This window comes from Rhinatrema bivittatum, chromosome 16 (assembly GCF_901001135.1).
Source record: "Rhinatrema bivittatum chromosome 16, aRhiBiv1.1, whole genome shotgun sequence".
Taxonomy (NCBI): domain Eukaryota; kingdom Metazoa; phylum Chordata; class Amphibia; order Gymnophiona; family Rhinatrematidae; genus Rhinatrema; species Rhinatrema bivittatum.
The window spans coordinates 16650031-16675690 of NC_042630.1; the positions used below are offsets into that span (position 1 = coordinate 16650031).

General features: G+C 44.8%; 2 protein-coding genes across 2 annotated transcripts; both read right to left on the reverse strand.

Annotated features, from left to right (window-relative positions):
• Positions 1 to 449: 449 nt before the first annotated feature.
• Positions 450 to 10752, reverse strand: LOC115077459 (extracellular calcium-sensing receptor-like). The gene is made up of 5 exons (XM_029579751.1): positions 10471 to 10752; positions 7225 to 8055; positions 4522 to 4749; positions 1484 to 1607; positions 450 to 1378 (listed from the first exon to the last, which is right to left on the reverse strand). The coding sequence occupies exons 1-5, from the start codon at positions 10735 to 10737 to the stop codon at positions 450 to 452; spliced, it is 2379 nt and encodes a 792-aa protein (XP_029435611.1). The 5' UTR covers positions 10738 to 10752.
• Positions 10753 to 16603: 5851 nt separating this feature from the next.
• On the reverse strand, positions 16604 to 23711 carry LOC115077460 (extracellular calcium-sensing receptor-like). Its single transcript, XM_029579752.1, has 6 exons — positions 23620 to 23711; positions 22598 to 22889; positions 21272 to 22099; positions 18899 to 19126; positions 18214 to 18337; positions 16604 to 17541 (listed from the first exon to the last, which is right to left on the reverse strand). The coding sequence occupies exons 1-6, from the start codon at positions 23709 to 23711 to the stop codon at positions 16604 to 16606; spliced, it is 2502 nt and encodes an 833-aa protein (XP_029435612.1).
• Between the last annotated feature and the right edge of the window lie 1949 nt (positions 23712 to 25660).

Below are 25660 nucleotides of genomic sequence, written 5' to 3' on the forward strand. Positions count from 1 at the left end.
ATAGCTACTTGCCTACAAACTCTGATAGTCATGATGCATTTGAAAAAAAGAAACAGCCGTGGGCTTGGTTGAATGTCCCTTTTAATATCCCTTGAAATGGCAGTGACTCAGTTCAATGATTATGTATTCCATAAGTGTCTTCTCACCTGCCCATAAACATAATCTTATCGGGGGTCGGGAGTGTCACACATCATATCTATTGAAGGACAAACTATGAGTCCGGCAGATTGTGAACATCATTTACTGTATCACTAGTGCCCAGAAATGTAAAGTGTATTTTCACATATTTGCTGAAGATCCTGACATCAACTCAGAAAAAGTTCAAGTTTTATTAGATATAATCTAAAACAACAACAACAAAAATGCAGTTGTAAATTATTATTATTTAGAATGCTGATGATACACCGAAACAAACAGTGCTAAGATCCTAATCACTGCACATCGTGTGCTTAAATCCCATAAACTTTCTTGCCGTGGTCTCTCTTCCTTCCCATCAGACTTTCCTTTGAGTTCAGCTCAGGCCTCACCAGAATGATATAACATTTGGGGAAGAAAATGCAAGCGAGCAAGGCAAAACTAGAAGACAAAATGGCAAAGATCTCCATGGCAACCATATATTTGCCATGGGTGCTGAGGTAGGCTGGGATAAATGATATCCATACGCTGAGGAATGCCAGCATACTGAAGGTTATAAATTTAGCCTCATTGAAGCTGTCAGGAAGTTTTCTGGCTAGGAAGGCCACTATAAAACTGATGGTGGCCAGGAGCCCTAGATAGCCTAACATACACCAAAAAGCAATGGGAGAACCTTCGTTACATTCAACTATTATCTTTCCAGGCTGAGTGTGGGTGTTATACTCTAAGAAAGGAGGGAAGAGAAGAAACCAAGAGACACACACAAGAAATTGAATGATGGTAGAAACACTGATGACCACATAGGTCATTTGGGGCCTCACCCATCTCTTGAAATTACTGTTGGGTTTGGTGGCACTGAAAGCGATGACCACCATGATGGTTTTGGCCAACACACAAGACACACAAAGAGAAAAACTGATGCCAAAGGCAGCTTGTCTGAAGAGACAATGCTCCGGGCTGGGGTAACCAATAAAAGTTAGTGAGCAGAGGAAACACAGAGAGAGGGTCAGGAGCAAGAGGTAGCTGAGGTTGCGGTTGTTGGCTTTGATGATGGGTGTGTTCCTGTGAAAGATGAAAAGTCCCACTAAGGCAACTGGAACCATAGAGAAGCCAATGCTGGTTCCTGCCAAGGTGATCCCCAAGGGCTCTTCATAGGAGAGAAACTCCATAGTCTTTGGAACACATTGGTCTTGTCTGGAATTAGGCCATTGATCCGGTGGACACTTCCAACACTCAGTAGACTCTAAAAGAGGAAATTAGCAAGAACTGTATTGGTTTCTGCAATTCTTTTTAGACCCTATTTGTAAGTGACCTTTTGCATGGCCACAAATGCTTTTCACCTGCTTACCGGTCTGGTTAGACACCTCCCCCAGGGGACATAGGACACACTGGAAGCAGCAAATGGGCTTTCCTTCCATTACCACCTTCCTGTAGCCAGGGGGACAGCTGGGGCTGCATGCTGAGAGTGGAATCTGAGCATAAAACATGTGAATGCACAATGTTGGTCATCTAGTCAAATAAAGAGCATGTTAAGACATCCATAAAATGCATATGTTTAGCCAGATTGAGGAGGAGGTGTTCCTGGGAATGAGGAGAAGGTGGGGTGGGGAGAAAATTGCACACAGATTTGATTTTTGTATTGATGGCATATTATTTTCCAGCAAATTTTTGCCCACAGAAAAAGGCAGATTTAAGTCTCTTATGTTTATATAGATTTTTTGTTGTTCTTGTTGTTTATTACCTAAGTAAGTGTATATATTTTATGATTGTGTCTTTTGTTCACCACTTAGAATTTTAGATAACATGACATAAAAATGTTTTAATAATAATAAGTCTGTGGGTACTTTAAACACATAAGATAATTTTCTAAGGGAAACTATCCTTTGAAAATGACCTAAAGTCCATTGAGTATATCTGAAAATTGCTCCCTATAGGTTTGGCCAATTCATTGATTCTTTCCCGCTTCCTCTGAAAACTTAGGTGCAGCATGACCATGGTAGGATTATAGGCTACACCCAAAAAGAAAAGAGAGCAACGTTCTCTAAAAGCAGAACACTGTGTGTAGTGTTTACTTAGCGGGGAAATTCCTTGAAGGAATAAATAGATTTCTAGAGACGTTAAACGTGGGTTGTCACACTCGCTTTACTGCAGACAAGGCTGGATCCAGGTGATATAAGGTCCATCATTCGATATAGCAAAACTCGTTTGACATGGTAAAGTGATCGTGCACTGGTGATGCAGATTATGATGGCCTGCAGTGAAGCAAGTGATGGGAGCTTGGGCACTGAGGAGATTACTCACTGCTTGGAAAGGGTGGTGACCTGGTGCCACGTCAACAAATTTAAAATAAACCCTGCTAAGTCCAAAGTTTTATGGATAAGGGAGGGGGGATGGGTTCCCAGGAGTAGAATACCAGAAGGTTCTATTTTACCCTGTAGCCGCGCATATCCATTAAAATCCAGGGTCGGCGTGCGCAAGGCTGCCCAAAATCGGCAGCCTGCGCTCACCAAACCATAAAGCCTGCCTCCGTTCCCTCCACACCACCCCCCTGCACCTTCTCCTCCCTTCCCCTACCTAACCCACCCCCCCAGCCCTATCTAAACCCCCCCTTGCACAAGGCAGGCGTAACTTGCGCGCACTGGGCCGGCCGCCGGTGCACCATGGTCTGGTCGGGGGCTGGTCCGGAGGCCGCGGCCATGCCCCCGGAACACCCCCGATGATGCGCTGCTGCGACACGCCCCCCGGAATGCCCTCGATGACGCGCCGGCCACGACATGCCCCCGACACGCCCCCCCTCCCCCCCAGGAAAGCCCCGGGACTTACGTGTGTCCAGGGGCTTGCGGGCACCGCCGAGCCTACTCAACATAGGCTCGGCGCGCGCAGGGGGAGTTTGGGCCAGGTTTTTGGGGAGTACACGTGTATCTTACGCACGTACCCCTTTGAAAATCTGGCCCTACACGCATACCCATGTGCACATACCGTAAAGCCCGCAAGGCACGCGCACACCTACGTGCCAAATGCCTGAATGATGGCCTGAATGCACACCCCTAATAAATATTGCCAGAATTATGGCTGCTGACCATGGTGCTGAATGTGGTCCCTGCCAGTCAGAGGGAGACCGTGAAAGCCATGGGCCATTTGAGCATTGTCCACCCTCTGCATGGGTAAAAGCATGCGCTTACGTCAATAACATGGATGCTTTTAACTGTGGGGTGGTGGAGCCATTTCTAGGTTGCAGATAGGTCAGGGGAGGCGACTGCGCGTGTCATTCTAAATGACCAAAACTAGGCGCGTAGATTTGCCTCGAAAGTGTAGCCGCACAAAACGCAGGGGCAAATTCGTGTGGGTGTTTATTCGTGAGGCAATAAGGCAAAACTTCCCAGGCAGCTTTGCTTTGATTATGTTGGCAGGCCCCGTGGATAAAAACCTACCCCTTGCAGAAATGCAGCCAGTTTGATTATCGCTTCTCTAGAAGGCAATATTGTGAAAAACTATTTCTGCAAAGACATGTTTTTTTTTTGGGGGGGGGGGTTGTTTTGTTTTGGAAAACTGCTTAAACCCTATCTACATGTGAAGTTATGCATGTGGTGCCACTTCATTGCACTGCTTTACCCGCAGCAAAGCGAGGGCATTCCCTGGGGGTGGGGGTGGGGGCAGGGTGGAGTTATAGGTTTGTCTTTCCAAAACATGGGCAAATTTCTGCAGAGATTGCTTTCCCTTTGACAGTTAGCGTAAAGTCTGAGGGTAAAAAAAAAAACAAAAAACATACCCATGGACTTTATGCTTGTGTGCCCAGCCCGAAAATTGCCCTGATTGTCCATGGTCATACTTAAGCGGAGACACATGAACTATTGACGCCAAACATATTTCAATGTTTCAACTTCTGGTGCAGTAAGGCATGGATGATTCGGGCATGCAACACACCGAAAATTGGTTCAATGCTTCCAGTTACATGACCTTGTCTCTACACAAGCAGTTTTTTTTTGGGGGGGTTTTTTGTATGTCTGCACTTAGCCATCACACTCCTCCTACATGCCTGAAGAACTTTTATTACAGATCTGCCTGAACCCTGAGGACATTTGCATTGCACTTTTATCTGTCCAGTTTCCCATTCAAGCCTTTGGAACCTTTGCCCCATAGGTTCAGTTGCCCAATTATACAAACTTCTGCTATTCTCAGACTGAAAAGCTTGGATTCTCCTTGCACGATTCCTGCATTCCATGAACTGCCCCATGTTTTCCAAAATGCATTGTCCCGTGGTGTCCTTTTATAGGGGGATGCATTATCGCGCAGCTTTACTGTTGTGTAAAAATCTGCATGGTATTTGCTCCGGCCATGGTTACCTGTTTGACTGCACAGCCTAAAGCAAACCCATCCATGTTTTACCTGTGAGCTGGCCCCATGCCACAGGATGGCACTGGCGTTGACGACCAGGCTCTGTTCCGGAGGGGCGCTGGAGTCATAGCTGCCCACCGTCACGTGCCTGATGGCGCCCTCAGGACTCCGCTGCCAGTTTACAATCTCGTACCGTGCCGGGGGGTCACCGTTACCGTCGAAAAACAGTTCTTCATCGATTTTATTTTGAAAACGGATGTTCTTAACATAATGAAGAAGCTGCAAGGGAAAGAGGACAGGGCAGAGAAGGGGTTTGTTTGTCTTTTTCTTCTTCTTCTTCTTGAACAGGTTCCCCTGGATCTTTCATGGGCTGACATGAGGAAATCCCCCTCTCATTCTCCGAGGTGGCATGCACGGATACTGCGGGTCACAAAGGCATTGGCATTGACAAGAGCAGCTGTGGTGTGGAATCTGTTTATGGGAGGAATTTATATGTGGGGTTTTGGTCACCCTCTTTTCCCCCTCCCCACCTCGTCCCTTTCGTGTTTGAAAGGCCAATTCCATCACTGCCCCCTGGAACTTTCTGACAACGTGCATTCAGAAGAAAAGGCAAAATGGCATCGTTGTGTTTCCGGCGGCCCACGGGACAGTCCCACGGGCCGCCGCACTCACCCAGACCCAGCGGGTCTCCCCGGCACGGACACCGCTGACGAGGGAACGTTGAGGAACGTGCCATGCAGCGCCTAGATGCCACTATCCTGCTTCACTTCCTCCGGGCGCTCCTATAGGGGTCACGCGCTCACAGCACGCTTAATCGCTTAAAGGGCCTGCGGTGGGAAAAGGCTCACGGCGTCTCTCCAGAACCCTGAAGTTGCAGTTGAAGAGGGTACTCAGTTTGAGGTACAAGAAATTCTAGACTTGTAGGGTCCGAAACCAAGTGCAATACCTCATTTCTTGGAAAATCTATGGATCTGAGGAAAATCCTTGGCAGCCAGCCAGCCACTGCTCAAGAACTACCACAAGAGATTCCCTAATAACCCAGAGCCCAGAAAACTACGGAGGATGCTTTGGAAAGGGGGTGCTGTTACATTTTGTTGGCCCACAGAACAATCCCGGGCTCTCCCGTAGGCAAGCGCACACAGCACGTTAAATCACTTAAAAGGCCCATGGTGGGAAAAGACTTGCAGCATCCTGGGACGATGTCACATGCTTGGGCCTATTTGAGGACTCCAGACCCACAGTTCCCTGCCTCAGCAACAGATCTGCTGATGTGCCTTGCTCATCAGTGCGTGTTACCTTGTTCCTTTGCTCCTGCTTGTTCTGTGTTCCGGTGTCCCTGCGTTCCAGCCCTGCCTTTGCCTCTTGCATGGTTCCTGACTCCCTGCCTTGTCTCATCCTTGCCCTGCCCAGTCCTCTGCCTCAGTCTTGTATTGCTCTGCCTTGTCTTGACTCCTCCTCCTTTGGCTTGTCTTCTTGGATTCTGACCTCGGCTCTGGACTTTGACTCTCCATGTCTGCTGCCTGCCTTGACCTCTGGCCTGCCTACTGATTCTCCATGTCTGCTGCCTGCCCTGACCTCCAGCTTGACCATGGGTGCCCATCTCAACTGCTGCCTGCCCTGACCTCCACCCAGGTTTTGGACTCTTGCTCTTGTCTCGCCCTAGAGACCCGCCTTCCAGTCACCAGAATCCAAGGGCTCAACCTGCAGGGAAGGCAGCTGGTATAGGTGAAGCTCCAATCAGTCCCACCATAGGACGCATGTGCCAGGTGATGAGGTGGCCTTAGTAGGGTTCTCCCGCTGGGCATTGTTAGTCAGCACCTATATCACCTGATCCTCGGCCAGTGTTACAGGCATGGTGTTTTAGGAAGCTACTTTCAGGGTACAGATTATTTACTTGCATCTAACCACATCACCAGCTATATTTAAGCGATGGATTGTGGAATGGTTTAGTAAATTTAAATATAATTATATCTTCTGTATGATTTAATAAGTCACTGCTGTCCTTTTTTCTCTAGTGATAGTAGGGAGAGAGTTCCAGTTGTATGATATGGTATTAATTAATACTATTTTTTTTTTACTGAATTATTTTGTGTTGTTTTTTTTATCAAATGTATTTATGAAATGTGTTTTTATTAAATATAGTCGCATTCATTGTATTTTGAAAATCTTTGTAATCTGCTTAGGGCAATTCTTAGGAATTGGTAAGGCAAAGTATAAATGTACAGAATGTCCAGGACACAGTGTTTTACTGTTTTAAGCTTGTTCTCTGTGTCAGCATTGTTCTTTCTTAAAGATATGCAATTTTTCCGTAATGTACCAAATCTCCTTCAGGCTGCTGAGCAGAGATTTGCAGGCTACCAAATTAAGAAACGATCTCCCGTTCTATACCTCCTCCTGGTGGCCTCCTCCCCCTCCTCCCCCTCCCCCCAGTCCAACCCATAATCCTTATATTTCCAACTAAGCTCGTGCTCCCTGGGAACATTTCCAAGGTTGCAGTTCTTGATAAGTAATTTATAGCTTTTGAGAAAGGATTCTGCAGTGTTCCCAAGCATCTCATGCCCACATGAGGTGGATTTTATACTCTTTGGAGCAAGACATAAAATTGAAGATAAAGTATTCCATTATCACAGAGAGATGATAAATGTTATTTTGGAACAGTTTAGAGGTATGACACAGTTGTGTGTATGTGTGTGTGTGTACTCTTTCTCTTCATGTTTAATAATCATTTGAATTCGACTGACTGTTGGTTCTTACCTGCCAAGGATGGAAGTCGTCGATATTAGCACAGGTTCTGTGCAGAAAGGGTCCTGCCTCCTTCCTGCAGGTCCTCAGACCCTGTAAAGCATGTACAATGGCATAAACCGCATTGTAAATGTTATAAGTGACTCTCGAATCGGTTTCAGCCCCGTAGAAGCTCTGGAGGTTGCCCGGCTCCTCGGCCCCTGAACACACTTTAGTACTGTTATCCCACCTGGTCAAGTGAGCTTCCTGCTCTTTCCACCAGCAGCCAAAAGCTTTTTCCCAAAACCTCCTAATAAAAATGTCCCCTGGAGACCTTGATGGGTGGAGGTTACTGAGGAACTGTTTCATGCCTGGTATCTCTCTGCGGTGGACCGCAAACCCAATGGTGCCAGTAAAGAACTCTGTGTATTGGTTCTTATCAAGGAAAAAAGCTGTGGACCAACCCTCGCTGGCTATCCAGACCTTCCCAGTGACGTTCTGCCTCACCACCTCATCCATGACAGGGACCAGGTCAGAGATGGATGAGAAGGCAACAATAGCATTCGCTGTGGAGTTTTTGATCAGCCGGACAATGTGGAGTGCGTTCTTGTTGGGTAGCCTGGTTGAGATGGTCTCGGAGAAAGCCACACATGCCCCAGCCTTGACAAGCTCCTTCATGACTAGCTGCACTCCCTGCTGGCCATAGTCATTGTCCTGAGCCAGGAACCCCACCCAAGTCCAGCCAAAATGCATCACTAGCTGGGCCAGTCCCTGTGATTGGAAGTCATCGCTAGGAACAGTGCGGAAGAAGGATGGAAACTGGATCCGGTCACTCAGGAAAGGACTTGTGGACAAATAGCTGACCTGTTAAGAAATGGTTATACCTTCTCAGCAATACTCACAAAGCAAAGGTCCTAATGAGAAAGGAAGAAGTTAAAATTCTTGACTCAATGGACTCTGATTAACATTCACTATCTCTTCATGAAGAAAGCTACCACTTGCCAGTTGTTCCCATAAGGCAGCACTATAGTGACTGGCTAGAGGTAAAATTTTCCCCTTGATGCTTTTAGTTTTTTTAGTTTATCTTGATTAATATTAATTTAATTACCCTTATTTTATCTTTTTTATTGTATTTTCTGCTTCTTACTGGTATTTTAGTTATATTGTAAACCGTAAAGATAGAACCATGTGTTCTGACTCACGGTATATAAGAACTGCATAAATAAATACATACATACATACATGATGAGTTATTATTATGCTGGACAGTGACATAAAATAAATGCCAGGGCTCAGAATGTAACTACTGGATTTAGTTGAAACTATCTACAATGGACTGCCTTATAGCAGAGCCTCCCAAATCCGACCTTATGACCCCAGAGCTAGTTGGGTTTTCAGGATATCCATAATGAACATGTATGATGCACTTGCCTATACTGGGTCTTTAATATATGTAAATTTGCTCATGCATATTCATTATTAGTATCCTGAAAACCCTACTGGTAATTAGGTCACCAGGACAAGACTGGGAAGTCCTGCCCTATAATCATCTTGTGTACATAAAAAACACTCTAACCAATATCAAAAGAGCAAAGCAAAGAAATATTAGAAGCATGGGCATGGACCTTGGATCAGTTCCACAGTAAGGCAAACCCTGGTAAAATCAAAATTTGCATTTTAAATTATCATTCCTATCAAAAATGTTTTATTTTTGCTTCAAAATCTATTCAGACACTCTGCCGTGTCTTCTAAAAAAGGTTAATACAACACAAAAAAATATATATGGACTAGAGTTGCCAACTCACCCCAGATTGGCTGAACAGGCCGATCCAGTATTGGTTTTTCCCAGTTGCAAGCATGGATTTGTACTTCTGATTGTCCCATTGATTTCCCTTAGACAATCAGAACTACAACTCCATGCATGCAACAGGGCAAAAATCAGGACCAGATCAGCCTGTTCAGTCAACCTAGTGTAAATTGATAGCCCTAATCTGGACATGATTACCTACATCGCCATGGATTTTGAGCTGAAAAGTGACTATCAGGGGGAAGGGAGAAGTCGCTATGATAGGTATAAATAATGCACAAAAGGCATCTTACGGTGGAAAGAAAGTTCTAGAACAAGAGGGTTATGTTATGTTATGTTGAGATGAGGCAGGAGGAGGGTAGACTGATAGTAACATCAGGAAACATTTCTTCAAGGAAGGGATAGTCTGTTGCAGGATGAGTTTAGGCAAAGGCAGTAACAGAATTCAAGAAAGCCTGAGGTAGGCTCAGATGACCCCTAGCTGCAGGGAAGTGTAAGCAAACATGAAATAGGATCCATGACAGTACAACGGGAAGAGAAAAGGGGCAGACCTGATGAGCCTTGCTAAAAAGAAAAGCAGATGCCAATCCAACCACACAGCAACAGAACTTAACAATCACGTAGCTGGAAAAAACAGTCAGGCCCGGATATGCACGTAGGCAGCTTAGGCAATGACCTCCGGCATCAAATGTCAACCGCACCATTCATCTGGTTGGTCCAGCACTGAGGAAAGCCTACTGACAGAAATCAGGGGTCCATTTTCAGCTGCTGTGCGGTCTGGATAGTTAGCTGGATAAACATATCCAGCTAGCTAGCAGGGTATATTCAGCGGCACAGCCCTTGTCCTGTTCCGTCCAATATGGTAGTTTATGAGGGCCATGTAGCTTCAGAACCATTACTGGGCCAATGGGTACATGGAAAACCAGCTCTCAAATTTTCTTTCATGAAAATCAGTCACACAGCTGCAACTCCTCACCACTTTTAGACCTAGATATCCACATTCAACTTGCCAGCAAGCGGATAAGTTATCCAGATATTCAGCAGAACAAGTTTTACACTAAATATCCAAGTACAATTACCCAGCAAAGTTATCTGAATAACTTTAGGCCTGCTATTTGTAAGGACCGACTCGTCCACACAAATTTAGATGGGTAGCGCTCAATATGGCGCTATCCGGCTGAATGTGTCAGCTCTCCCTCACCATGCTTTCAGCCACAGGCCCCTTTTGTCTGGATAACTCTGTCTGCACAAAACGTTTTTCTACGGACAAAGTTATTTAGATAAATGGGGTATATTTTTAAAGAGCCAGATTTATGCAGGCAAAAGCCATTTTTACGTACATAAATCTTTTGAATGTGAACCTCGCAGTGTTTTGTGCAAAGCATGCTAAGTTAAATATTTGACTTTTCTAAAAAAAAATTCATGGATAGGATGACCTCATTGTCTTAACACAGATTGCAAGATACACCTACCTGAGGGTAGTGGTAGAGACCCAGTAATCGTGCCATGACAATGGAACGTGTGGAACCGGACTCACCAATGACAGCAACGAGAGACTGGTTGCTTTGGCACCGGTAGTTCAGTATGGGCACCCTTCTTCCTGACAGTACCCACAGGGTACCCTCCAGTGACCGCTGCAGCTCAATACAGGAGTCATAAATCCAGAACCCCAGGGTGACGTTGGGTAAGAGGCCTGGGTCCCTGTTAATCTCCTCAATGGTGAAAACCATACTCTGCATCCACTGGTAACGCTGGAAGTTCAACCTGAACATCACAAGAGAGAGTCCATCTATTCCCTTGTTCAATTCGTGTGGCATGAGCAGCTGATGATACAAATCAGGATGTGTCAGACCTTAAGTTGCCTAAAAATCACACTCAGTAACTGCAGAGCACAAATGCTGGGATGTCTCTTCTCTGTGGGCAGTGTGACCTGGTAATGGCTGTACTGCTCTCTACTGGCATGCAGATTATAGAGTGAGCTTTCCCTTCCATTGCCACTGTGCAGTAACTCAGGGTGATTTTATAACAACCTGTGCAACTTACGCATTGCCAGATCACATCAGTTATGTCAATCTTCAAAGCAAACTTACACGCATGGTTCACTTTGAAAATTATCCCTAAGAGTACGCAGAAACCCACCCACGCAAAGTTGCACCTGCTCTTTGCAGGGTATAACCTGTGCAGGCTAATTTGCATGCATATCTAAAATTTCCCCTTGTATTTGTAGACAGCAGGAACACTTATTCATTTATTGAGAAGACTTGAGTAGGAAGACCTAGAGCAAGCACCCATGCAGGCCACATGACAACTCCAGTTTTTCAAAGGGACTTTTGTAATAGAAGGATACTTAAAATCTCTTCTCACTTGTACTGAAAGTTTAATGTGGCTCACACTTTCCACACCAAAGGTGGTTGTATATATGTTTCTGCAGTGCAATAACAGTAAAGCTCTTTGAGTTTCCCATTTAGATGAAAGGAGTACCACCCATTCCCCGATGGCAGAGGAAAGGCAAGAGCTCAGAGAGAAAAGGTATAAGATGGCGTAGTAAACAATTTATTTAAAAAAAAAAAAATCTTACGCTTTACAGATGATCGGTTCAGGTCTCGCCCGAAAGGATGTCTCAGGGTAGACTTTGTCGGAGTGAGCTTGGAAAATGCCCCCGATCAGAACGTCGCCAGCTTGCGAGTATCCAGCCAACTCGGACCTGGGGAGGCTGCATCCTGGTTCTAATATCAGGGACACAGCCAGCGGCATCAGGCATGACAGGAGTAAGCACAGAACCCCTTTCTGACAGAGGGAAGTGTGCACAACTCCCTTTATCAGGAGGTGTCCAAGAACCTGAAGGAACATCTTCCCCATGGATAAGAAACAAGAGTCGATGAAACGCCTTCCCAGAAGCCACTATGTATAACAAACGGTACTGAAATGGACCATCCTGGCTGAGGTGTGGAGAGGTTGAAACGAGGACGGAAACCTGTCTGAGACCCCCATCTCTGCGTTTTGGCCTCAGACTCCCTGACTCCCCCCCAACCTCATCCTCTCCAACCTCTAACCATTGAGTGAAATGACCCTCTTTATAGAGCTGATCTGTGCCGAGAGATCCTGTCTCCCCAGGAGATAGCTGATTGTACTAATCACTCCTACCTTAATTAATCTGTAATTGCGAGGAAATTTATCATCTGCATCACTTATTACACAGCAGAATTGACATTGGTGCATCACTGCACCCAAGTGTCCCACCCTCCGAAGATTCCAATCCCAGAAGACCTGAGCCACTTTACTTGTGATTATTCTCTCTGTATTATTAAATCCCTTGTCGTATTGCTAAAGCAGAATACAGCCATGCTACGATTTCCAAAAGTTGATATATGTTTCAATCTTTTTCTTATTATAAATCAAACTTTTAAATGTACAGCTCCACCAAAAATAAATAGTAGATAATTCCCCAAACTGAATGCAACCCATCATTAATGCAAACTACTGCCAACAGGAAGCTAAAAGTCTTACATTGTCTAGCCCAAAATTCCCCACCAAAAAACCACCCTTCCTGTATAAGTAAAACAAGGCAAAATAAACAGGCCACATAAGCCACATACAGGCTGATTTTTGAAAGCTGAGTTTAGGAGCCTAGCTTAACAATGCCACACCTCCTCTTTCTTTGGACCGTGGAGGGATGGGATCTTCTACATCCTCTTTCTTTGGGCCGTGGTAGGATGGGATCTTCCATTTCCTCTTTCTTTGGGCTGTATATGATGGGTTTTGCTGCAGCCCTTTCTTTCTTCAGGCCATGGTGGCTCCACCATGACCCCCATGGGCCTCCTCTTTTCTTTGGGCCGCAGTGGGATGGGTTCCACTGTGGCCCCACTGGGCATCTTCATTCTTTGGGCCATAGGCCACCAGGGCCTCATTTCTTCAGGCTGCTTTTGATTTCAACCCTCCCAATAGCTCCCCCTCCTGGTTGTCATCTGGGGCAGACCAGCCCCTTTGCACCTACTTAGTATGCCGCTGTTAGTAAGGAGTCCATATACTATATTGCAAATGAATGGAGCTTTCTATAAAAGAAGAATGCTATGAAAAATTAATTTTACTTGCAAATTCCATGAAATATTAAGATGATCTTTATAGAAAGAAAATTTGATAAACTGCAGATGAGGCTCACCCTGGTGATATATGATGGTGTGGTTTTGGCTCCTACCACCTCCGCTGGAACAAATGTCCACCACCCTCTCAATGAAAAAGGATTTTCTCATGCTCTGATTGAACCTTCCTCTCTTTAGCTTCATGTGATGGCACCTTATCCCTAAGCTTTTCATTCTCTGGAATATGCAACCTTCTGATTCTTATACAGCACATTGAATATGGGCTGCTGTCCATGGTGCTGAGCTTGATTCTCATTTACTAGATAATGATCATCTTTGGTCATTGTACAATAGACATTTCTGAGCACAGTCCCTACAAACATATAAACCTAAATGGTGTACACAGTTAGAAGTTTACATTCATGCATATGTAAGGTGTGTATGTTTTAAGCATATAACATATTGAAATACCCATGCATATCCTGGTTGCACATCTACATTAACTAACTGCTCTTAGACACCTAAATCATTGGATCAAACATTTATTACACTTCTAACTGGAAACTTAGGACGCATATATTGCAATTTTAGCTAATTGCCATTCAAGGTATTGAAAATTTGCCCCTTAAGGTCAGCTGACAACTATAGAAACCTCAGCTGCTCCAAGTCTACAAAAAGCCCAGATTCTCATTGAGTGATCTGTGCATTCTATGAACTGGCCCATATTTCCAAATCATCATCATTTCCTTCTAACCCCATAACCCACACACCATCTCTCGCCAACACCCCACCACAGGACCTACACCCTACACCCTCCCCCCCTAAGGAACTACAAACCTAAAAAATTGCCACTCAGCACATCCGCTTACATCTTCCCTCTTCAACTATTGTCATCCTGCGCTTATACAATTTTGTATATAACCTGTGTACACATCAATTGTTCCTTGTACCCCTGTATATAACCTGTGTACACATAAATTGTTCCTGGTACCCCTGTACATAACTTCTCCTTATGTATCCACCCACCATTCCCCCTCCCCTTATCCTTTGTCTCGTCCACCCCTATCCCTCCCCTCCTTTATCTACTCATTTATTGTATTTTACCTTTATAGTTATTTACTATGTTACTTTGTTTATGTTACTCAATGTTCCATGTAAAGGCTTTGCCTATATATCCTTGGTTGTAAGTTATCTGTAAACCGGCACGATGTGCAAACGGTTGCCGGTATATAAAACAAAATAAATAAATAAAATAAATAAATTTCCGCATGGTGTCTTTTTACATTGCACAGGTAGCTATTGTATAAATCTACACACAAGATTTGCCCTGGTCACGGTGCTTGTTCAAATATCAATACTATAATGAACTCATTCATACTTCACCTTTGTGCTATCCCCTGGCCAAAGGAGAGTGCTGGCATTGAAGAAGATGAGGTTCCATCCTGGAGGGGGAATGGGAGTAGGAGCTGCCCACCTTCACATGTCTGATGGTGTCCTCGGGACTCCGCTTCCAGTTGACAATGTCATACGGTGCTTAGGGTGTTCGCCACTACCATCAAAAAGCACCCCTTCACCAGTTTGATATTTAAAATTGGCATTCTTCACCCAGCAAAGAAGCTGAAGGGACAGGAGCGCAGGAATATTTTACTTGACTCGTTTCATTAAATCATTCAGGTACTGACAGGACTTTGCAGGTCATGGAGGTGTTCAGGCTGGCAAAATCAACTCTAATAAAGAAGCTAGTTATGGCTTGCTAATTGGGTTTTGGTCAACCCAAAACCCAATTAGCACGCCATCTCTGCCCTTCCCCCCCCCCCCCCCCCCCCCCCACTATCACCACCACATAATTTTACAATCTCTATCTAACATCAGAAAAGATGCTGTAGTGTTTCCGAGAATCTTATGCCAACGTGAAGTGGATTGAATACTCTGTGAAACAAAACATGGAATGAAAATTAGGCCTCGGTCTGCAGGCACCATTTCTAAGCCTACTTCTGGTAGGGCTGGAGTGACCAGGGATGCCTCCTGCCCCATGAAGGGATAGAAACAAATGGCTTGAGGGTTCAGAGGAGTGCGGAGGTCAGTGGAGAAGCCCGAGAGGAGGGCTTTTTTTGTTGTTGTTGTTTTTCTCTGATAGGCCTTGACATTTTTTTGTTTTGTTTTTTTCTTTTCAAAATTTTCTTTCATTTCCTTTTTTCATTATAAATAAATGAAAAGAAACTAAACAAACCACAAGTGAAACAAAAAAAAAAGAGCAAAAAAACTGTCTGTGCACCTCCCAAACGTCTCTGTTATTAAGTTCAACTCAGTAGGACCCTGTCAGGGGCGGCGATGCGGCTTAGACATGACAGATGTCACGCTTGATAGGTCAAGAGGTCGATATTCAAAGGGTTTGTCTGCAGAGCTTTTCAAGTCACCCAGACAACACCCGAGATTTGAATATTCCCACATCCCTGCCCCCTGGTGACCAGCTAAATTTTGTGTGAATAACTTATTACCCAAATAAAATTTAACCAGATTTAAAAAAAAGGTAGTGATCAAGGTGCTCAGGAGGCATGGTTACATTTTTTGCCGCTGAGCGCTGTTATTCATTGCTTTCCAGCCAGTGCAAGAAATACTGCCCTAAAATTACCCAGGTAACTTCACTCTGGTAATGTTAACCAGGTATATTAAGCAGAATAGTTATCCAGGTATGTTCCATTGTAGGAGGAGGGAGGAGTCCTGCAGGTCCCCTCCATTGGCAGGCAGGACCCAGATGAAGCAGAGGCCCAGCTGTGGCTTCGCCTCTACCAGCCCTCGTTCCCCTCCGGTTGAGCCCTTGGGTGTTTGTTGCCGGAAGGGGTTTTAGGTGGGGGCCTCTGCCAATGGCAAAGAGGTTTGTTAAGGTAGAGGGGGTTGACAAAAATGGAGGCCAGGCATGTCTGGAGACGGGCTGCGGTCACTGGCAGGCAGCAGACAAGAATATCCAGAAGCAGGATGTGATCAGTGGCAGGCAGAGGTCAAGCGAGCCCAAGATCGGGCCAAGGTCAATACCGGGTATTCCGTCCAAAGAGAAGGCGGGAAAGATAGGCAGGGCAGGTAAGTAAGGGGTAGCACAGGAGGAGAGTGTCTTCAGTCCAGCGTCCTAGTCTTCATCTCTTCAATTCTTCAGGCACAGGAACTGGAGACAGACGCAGGAATAGCTGTATAGCTAAAACAATGAGTGTATCACATATACAATGTGTTGTGTTCCTGAAATAACTGATATAATACAAATGCCAAGCCAATATTTAAATTATTTCTCATATGAGAAAAACTGTAGTCCTTCTACTATAACAGAGTTTGTAGCTTTATAAGACAACAAACACAGTAATTATACATCCAGTATAGTAATAAGGAAGAGATGATTATAAATACTGGGAAGTTCTGATAGATCATATACTTATATTCTTTTATTTATTTATTTAATTTGATATAACATTTCATATGAAAACCTCTAGGTGGTGTACAATACAAAATCAAATCACCCTTCACCCCCCTCCCCCATCTATCCAAAATAAATGTAATGATTTTGCTTGCTGGGACCTGCACCCCTCCCCATCAAGTGCCCCTTAGTGTTCATCTCAGGCCTCATCAATATGATGTAACATTTGGGGAAAAAGATGCAAGACATCAAAGCAGAGCTAGAAGACAAGATGGCAAAGATTTCCATGGCAACCATGTATTTGCCGCGGGTGCTGAGGTAGGCCGGGATAAAAGACAGCCACACACTGAGGAATGCCAGCATACTAAAGGTGATAAATTTTGCCTCGTTGAAGCTGTCAGGAAGTTTTCTAGCTAGGAAGGCTACTATGAAACTGATGGTAGCCAGAATCCCAAGGTAGCCCAGCATGCACCAGAAAGCAATGGGAGATCTCTCATTACATTCAACTGTTATTGTTCCAGGTTGAGTCTGGATATTATAATCTGAGAAAGGAGGTGAGAACAGTAACCAATAGATACACACAAGAACCTGAATCAGAGTACAAGTACTAATGACCACATAGGACAGTTGGGGTCTCACCCATTTCCTGAAGTCACTATTTGGTTTGGTAGCGTGGAAAGCAATGACCACCATGATGGTTTTGGCCAACACACAAGAGATGCAAAGAGAAAAACTGATGCCAAAGACAGCTTGTCTGATGAGGCATTTTCCCAGGCTGGGGTACCCAATGAAAATCAGCGAGCAGAGAAAACACAGGGTGAGGGCCAGGAGCAGGAGATAGCTGAGACTGCGGTTGTTGGCTTTGACAATAGGTGTGTCCCTGTAGCAGATGAAGAGTCCCAAGGAGGCAACAGGAAAGAGAGAGAAAATAATGCTGGCTCCTGCCAAGAAGGCTCCCAATGGCTCTTCATAGGAGAGGAAGACTATTGACTTTGGGACACATTGATCTTGCTTGGAGTTTGGCCATTGATCAGATGGGCACTTCCAACACTCAACAGAGTCTGAAAAATGAAATTAGCAAGAACCTTATTGAGCTCTATAATTCTTTGGTTTATATTATTCCTGTATTTTTGTGTTTGCAGAAAACAAAAGAAAAAAAACCCTGTAACAGGTAGATGCACTGGGAGAGGTGGAAAAAATGAAACGGCTTTGAAAAAACTGCAGGGACAGTGAAGGGTTTGGAAACTGAGCTTCAAAAGAGAGTAATATCTCATATGAGGAGTACAAAAATCCTTTGGCCAGTTACCGATTAAGAGGCCAATATTCAGAATACTGGTGAGTGGCTAAGTCATCCAGGATATTCAACGGGATAAACATCCCTAGGGTAATCTGGCTACCTTTAGCCATTTACCATTCAACTCTATCCAATTATGTCTGAATATTGCCGGCAAGTTTTTTTTTTGTTTTGTTTTTTAATTTGTATTTTATATAGCCGGCAAGTTTATACAACTGAGAGCTGGGCGATATCCCAGTCACGGTGTGTGATAATACAGGAAAAGAATGGAGAGGACCAGAGCTACAGCAGTGTAGGTGGTCAAAACTGAATGGCTGAAAACTGGAAGAAATCCTTAGCTTGAACAATGTAGACAGGAGCAACCAGGGAGATAAGTTGGACCAAATAGTTTTTTTTGCTGTTGACATCTACAATGTTGTTATGTCACTCATCTGCTTACCAGTCTGGTTGGAAATCTCCTCCAAGGAACATGGGACACACTGAAAGCAGCAGATGGGTTGTCCTTCCAAAGCCACTTTTCTGTAGCCAGGGGGACAGCTGCGGCTGCACACCGAGAGTGGGATCTGCGCACAAAACATGTGAATTAACTATAATTCCTATTCAAACAGTCATTCTTTTGCAGTTGCTCATAGGGACCCCAATTTTATAACAGCGCACTTAGGACTTCAGGGTGTAAGCCCTCTTTGAAAATTAGCAGGACGGATTTACACGAGCAAGGCTTTTAAAATCCGCCCGTCTGAGTTTATAGTGGTTTAGTGTCTCCCTCATATTTCGGAGTAAGTGCTTATCTATTTGATCACGTCGTCAGTATTTACTTTAATATGGTTCTCTTAGTTTACAGATGTCAGAATTGGTGAGCGTGCGCAACTGTGGTGCCATTTCATGGCTGTTGTCAAAAGCAGCATTGACCAGGACTTGTACTGAAGATCAGTCCTAATAATAAACAAGGTTAATAATAGATCTAATAGATCAGGAAGGATAACTTGCCATTAAAGTATGAATATTACTATATAGCTAAACATGAATTTTTTTTCCATACTGTACCTCCTGTCATAGTCATCTGTATGATACAAAATTCTCAAAATCAATCAAAACAAAGATGAATACATGTGTTGATACCATACCCCTGTTTTCCCAGTAGTCCACATGATAGCACTGGCATTGATGATCAGGTTCTGGCCTGGAGGGGCACTGGAGTCGTAGCTGCCCACCTTCACATGACTGATGGTGCCCTCAGGACTCAGCTGCCAGTTTATGATCTCATATCTAGCTGGAGGGTCACCATTGCTATCAAAAAACACCTCGTCCCCAATTTTGTTTTGAAAACGTACATTCTTAACATAGTGAAGAAGCTAAAGGGGAGAAAGACAGAATAATAAGGTTTTTACTTTGAAAATAGCCCTTGATCTTCCAGATGTAGACTGAGGGTGTGAAAATTCTCCAGTTACCATGCACTAATACTGCAGACCATGGAAGTAATAAATTCCTCTGATAATCAGTTTCTAAAGTGTAGTGTTTTGGTCATCTTCTACTCCACCCCTCCCCACCCCTCCTCCCTAATATAGGAACTTCTATTCCAACACTTCCAAAGGCACTTTCTAACCATGTACTTGTAATTGAAAGAGTGGGATGCACATTGTCTTCAGGATATGGATTATTTATTTACGTCTAACCATATCAATGTAGACGTTTAAGCTCAGATTCTGAGCCAGCATTGCTCTCTCTTAAAATTATGCAGCTCTTCTCTGATGCATATAATCCAGGAGTGGCCAACTTCCATCCTTGAGAGCCTCAAACAGGCCTGGATTTCAGGCTATCCACAATTAATGTGCAGGGAAATCTATCTCATGCTTATTCATTGTGGATATCCTTGAAAACCTGGCTTGTTTGTGGCTCTCGAGGACTGGAGTTGGCCACCCTGATCTGATCTCTTCTAGACCAGTGGTTTTCAACCCAGTCCTCAGGACAAACCTGACTAGCTAAGTGTGTCCTGAGGACTGGGTTGAGAACCCCTATTCTAGACTATAGATGTACGTTCACCGATCACAGGACCTGCCCATAATCAGCATTACTTACCACAACCATACCCTGGCTCTTGACATGGCCTGGAAGCTGCCGCACCTCTCTCCCGTGTCAGGGTGTCAGTAGAATCCCCGCTACCATAAGGCTTCTTGTGCATTGCCCACTTCTGGGACACCTGTGCACACACCTGTGCACAGGTGTGTGCACAGGTGTGTGCACACACCTGTGCACAATATCTAGGCTCTGCAGAGGGAAACTGCTTGAGATGTGCTCCGATGATGTCAGGCCCTGGAGCCATTTAAACACTCTGGGAACCCTCGGCACCTCAGCAACAGGTCACCTGCCTGAGAAGCAGAGCATGTTGCTCCTGATTGTCTTGCATTCCTGACTGTCCTGTATCCCTGATTGTGCCTTACCCAGTCTTCCTCATCCAGCCTTGCCTTGCCTTGCCCAGCTGCCTCATCCAGCATTGTCTCCTCATCTCAGTATCATCCAATGACTCTCATGTGTCTTCAGCCATCCTGGTATTGACCTGCACTGCCTCCTGACCAGGTGCTGCCTAAACCTGACCCTTTGCATTGCATCCTGTCTACACTTGTCTGCCTCCCGCCCTGACTATTGGCCTGTTCCTCGTCTCTCCAGTCTGCTGCCTGGCCTGACCCCGGCATACCTCTGGATTCTTGTTCACTCCACCGTCTTAGGGACCCATCTAAGTCCCTAAGATGGTGGAGGGCTCAATCTGTGGGGAAGGTGGCTGGTATAGGTGAAGCTCCAGTCTGTCATCCATCAGGGTGCATTCGCCAGCTTTTGGCAAAGGCCTCGTAGGTTCACCTATGCCACAGCAACAAGGGCTCCCTCTCTCACAATAGAGCAGAGATTTTCAGGCTGTCTCAACACCTGATTATCATTCCCTCATAAATGTACAAACTCCAACTAGCGTGTGCTACTTGGGGACATTTCTAAGGATATGGTTTTTATAAGCCAGCCCACTCCTTTTTACTACTGTAATGCTGCAATGTTCCAAAATGTCTACTGTAATGCCAAAGTTGAATAGATTTAGTGCTATTTAGAGCAAGGCATGTAATTGCAACTAGACCAGTGGTATGTATGGAAGAAGAAGGACCTTAGAAATGGGAAGGGCTTGGAAAGTATGCACAGTGGGGTCAATTTTTGAAGAGTCACTGACGATATGGTAAATTTTCAGCCAAACCTAACTAGCTAGGGGTTTTCAGCTGAAAATTTTAGTTTCTAAATCTAGTCACTCAGATTGTGACTGGCTCCATTTAGGACTGCTGGAGGTTGCCCATCTAAAATTTGGTGATTAGCATTGACAATCGGTGTTATCCAGCTAAGTCACAGCGCTAGTTGGTTAAGCCTTTTGAATTTCCAAACCTGTGTGTGAAATAGGCTGCATCTCTACCCCCTTCTCTGGGTATTCATTGTACATTCTAATTCAAGGCAACATTTGTTCTTACTTGCCAGGGATGGAACTCATCAGCATTGGCACAGGTCCCATGCAGAAAGGGTCCTTCCCCCTGCTGACAGGAGCTCAGGCCCTGCAGAGCACGTGCAATGGCGTAAATCGCGTTGTAAACTATGTAAGTGGTCCTGGAGTCTGTGTCGGCAGCGTAGGTGCTCTGGAGGCTGCTCAGCTTCTCATGCCCTGTGCATGGCTTAGTGCCATTAGCCCAGGGCTTCAGGAGGGTCTCCTGGACTGGCCACTTGCACCCATAAGCCTCCTCCCAGAACATTCCCAGAAAGATATCCTCTGGGGCTCTGGCGGGGTGAACCCTGCTGAGGTGCTCTTTAAAACCTGGCACCTCCCTGCTTTGAACCGCAAACCCGATGGTGCCAGAGAGCACTGCATACTTTTTTTGGGAAAGAAGAGGTGATGTGGACCAAGCCTCGCTGGCTATCCAGATCTTCCTGGTCACATTCTGCCTCACCACCTCATCCATCACAGAGATCAAGTCGGAGATGGTGCAGAAGACAACGATAGCGCTTGCTGTAGAGTTTTTGATTGCCTGGACAATGTTAAATGAATTCCTGTTGGGAAGGCTGGTAAGAACAGTTTTCGAGAAAGCGATGCAAACTCCAGCCTTGACAAGCTCCTGCTTTATAATCTGTATTCCCTGCTGGCCATAGTCGTTGTCTGTTGCCAGAAGCCCAACCCAGGTCCAACCAAAGTAGATCACCAGCTGAGCCAGCCCCTGGGACTGAAAGTTGTCATTAGGGATGGTCCGGAAGAAAGACGGAAACTGGGTCCGGTCACTCAGGAAGGGGCTCGTGGCAAAATAACTGATCTGTTAAGAAATTATCACTGGTTTCATTACTGTTCACAGAAATAAGGACTTGTTTTCAAAGCAGTAAACCTCGGGATCATTGGGCTTCAGACAACACTAATCTTCCCTGAACACAATGCTTTCCTTTCCGTGACCGCCGTGCTTCAGCAGCACAGCGCCTGGTACATAATATTTATGATGCAGCATTATAGTGCTGGCTTTAGGGTAAATATTCCACATAGTGCAGCAGCATAGTGCAGTGACATAGTGACTGACTCTGGGGGTGAATGATTCCCTATGGCTCAGTCTTACGCTGGCTCGCTGAGAAGCCAACGAGCTTCACAAGGTTCAATGAAGATGGCCCAATATAATTCAGAATACCAACAATCATCATTATATAGTTCCAGAGAGGTTAATATGAATCTGTCTGAATCTCAAAGACTAGTTTTTTGCACTTTAAAAGAACATTAATACAATGACCTCATTTTCATAATGCAAGAGAGCATGTGACACACCTACCTGAGGATAGCGGTACAGACCCAGTAACCGTGCCATAAGGACAGAGCGCGTTGAGCCGGATTCACCGACAACAGCAGCGAGCGTCTGGTTGCTTTGGCACCGGTAATTCAGAACAGGCTCCCCTCTCCCTGACAGCATCCACAGAGTCCCCTCCAGGGTCCGCTGCAGTGCAACACAGGAGTCGTAAATCCAGAACCCCAAGGTGATGTTGGGTAAGAGAGCCGGGTCCCCGTTAATCTCCTCAATAGCAAAAACCATACTTTGTATCCACTGATAAAACTGGAAATGTAATCTGAACAGACAAGAGACATTCCTTGTTTAATTCATTCAAAATAGGCAGCCTTTAGAGTTGCCTCTGTGCAACTTAACCATGAAGTCCAACTCTCTTCCTAATCCTGTTTAGTTATATACCCCATTTTACCAGTAACTGCACAGTCAAAACAGGATGCAGTGACTCGGGCAGTTTTTTTCCCTTTCAGTTGGAGTCATCAGACATCTGAAATCACTGGCCATATAGCCGTCCGTATGTCTATGACATCAACTACAGGCAAAATGCAGAGTGAGCTTTTGCTGTTTATTTTCGCTGCGCAAGGGAGTGTCTACTAGCATTCAAGGTGGATGTCACTGATCATCTACGTACCCAGACCATGTGAAGACTTTATCGTAACACAATAACTTTTTTGAATACTTTCCAAAGGGACTAAGGCTTATGAGATTTGTATGCGTGTTTTGTGTTTATCTTCACCAGATTCTTCAGGATACATTGGTGAGACATGAGGATTTTGACAGGGGTGTTCTTTTTTTGAATTGATCCATATGCACAGATTGCGGACATGTATGAGTGTGTGTGTGTGTGTGTGTGTGTGTGTGTGTGTATTTGTCCTGAAAAATAGGCTCTGTTAATTCTGGGCAGAACTTCTTGCAAATGAAAAGAGCTACATGAGGTCAGACCTCCGCTCAGTACCTGATGGAAGAGAAAAGGAACAAACTCATGGAACAGAAAGTAACACACCGAACGTTACCTTTGACAGATGATCTGTGCAGGTTTTGCTCTGAAGGAGGTATCAGGGTAGACCTTGTCAAGGTGAGCTTGGAAGATGCCCCCGATCAGCATGTCGCCAGCTCTCAAGAAACCAGTCGCTTCGGACCCAGGGAGGCGACACTGCGGCACCATCATCTGGGACACAGATGTCGGCAGCAGGCAGCACAGGAACAGGCATAGTATACCCTTCTGGCAGAGAGAGACACACGTGGCTCTCTTTGGCAGTAGGGAGCTAAGAACCCAGTGGAACATCCTTTCCACAGATAAGAAATAAAGCTTGCCTGAACACTTCTCAGAAATCACTATGATTTAAGCAGCATTCGCCAGCAACAGGTCACACAGAAGAATAAAACAATAGTGAACACCAACATGTAACAGTCTATGACTAGTTATTAAATACACTGAAAGTCACCAGATAAAAAAAGGTTACTGCAGCCAGTCACAGGAAATTTTAAGGCACAAATGGATGATCCTGCTGGGTATAATGAGATACGGCTGAGGCTTATATGAAGACATATAACTTGTGTTTCTCATCTTCAGCCTCTATGACCTCTCTGAGTCTTGATCTTGCCTTCACTCATCTCCGCTCTGATTGCCAAGGTAAATGCCCCTAATATAGTCCTCGTCTCTCAGAAAGGATCCTATGCGGTATGGAGCAGCTGGTTACAATCATGGCTCGTTCCATAATTGTTGTGTATGGAGAGATTGTTTTCCCCAAACAGTTTGTATGGGCAAGGATAATGTCAGAAAATAACAGGATAAGTATCCCGAGGAGAGAGAGGAGGATCTGACTCCAGCTGAATTGTCAACACAAAACTTAATTAAATTCATCCTGATCACTCTGAGGCTTGCTAAAATTCTGATGACTGATTAAAGTGACAGGTGTTTCTCCACACTGCTATGGATTTCTCTCTTACTTATGGAGGGTTCAGAGTATTCATCCAGAAGGGTGATCACAAGAAGGGGAAACTTAATGATATGGCAATGAGAACTGGTTACGCAGCACAAAAAGCATCCAGAAGTTATTCACATGGTTGCAATCTCCTTGACCCAAAGTGGTTTAAGTAATTTTTCGGAAATAACACTGCGATAGGGTTCCTAAGCCTGAGATACATCTCCTGATTTGTGATCTATATGCCTCCATCCCATTTGCTGAAATAGCCCATTAATACTAAACATCCACATTTATATCATAGCCATAGTTCCAAATCCTTCAACCAGTTCAAGGCCCAAAAGTAGGTGCAACTCCAGAATATTTTAGGTGCTGCTAGTGCTTATACAGCAGGTGGCCATGTTAGCCACGTCTAATCAGTAACCAATTAAGGGTTGTTCACTTGCTACACGGAAGGTTAAAGCCAAGTTGCTGTATTGTTGGATCACAAACAAGATGTTTATTTAAAAAGGTGTTTTCTGCCCAAATTTTCCTCCAGCCTGATAATGTGAACCTAAGAACATGCCATACTGGGTCAGACCAAGGGTCCATCAAGCCCAGCATCCTGTTCCCAACAGTGGCCAATCCAGGTACTCAGCTCATGTCCTGGAAGGATTTGCTAGCATCATGCGATGAGTGCAAGCTTTCTGAAGGTCTCTATAGATGGAAAGGTTTGGATGACTGCTGATCTACATCGATTTCTCTATGTGTTACTGCATCTTGCTGGATAGGAGAAGGGATAATATTTGGAAAGTTAGCAATTGAACCAGAGTCAATTTCAAAATTCCAGAAACGAACCTGTCAGGAACCCCTGGGACTTGAGCTGACATTTACTGAACTTGAACTTACTGGAGTAAGAGAGGGTTGAGCCCTAATGAGGAGCAGGCTGTAAGGGCTGAAGAACAGACAGGTCTTTTTTTTGGTGCAACAGCTCACACACCTGGTTTTTGGCTCTTGGATTGCCTAACGTCTGGATTCCTTTGCCTGGTTCCTGGCCCTGGACAGTGGTGCCCATTTCCTGGCTCTGCTGCCAGTACTTCTGACCTCTCACCGGCTGCAAAAATCAAAAAGATTATCATTTAAAAAGTAC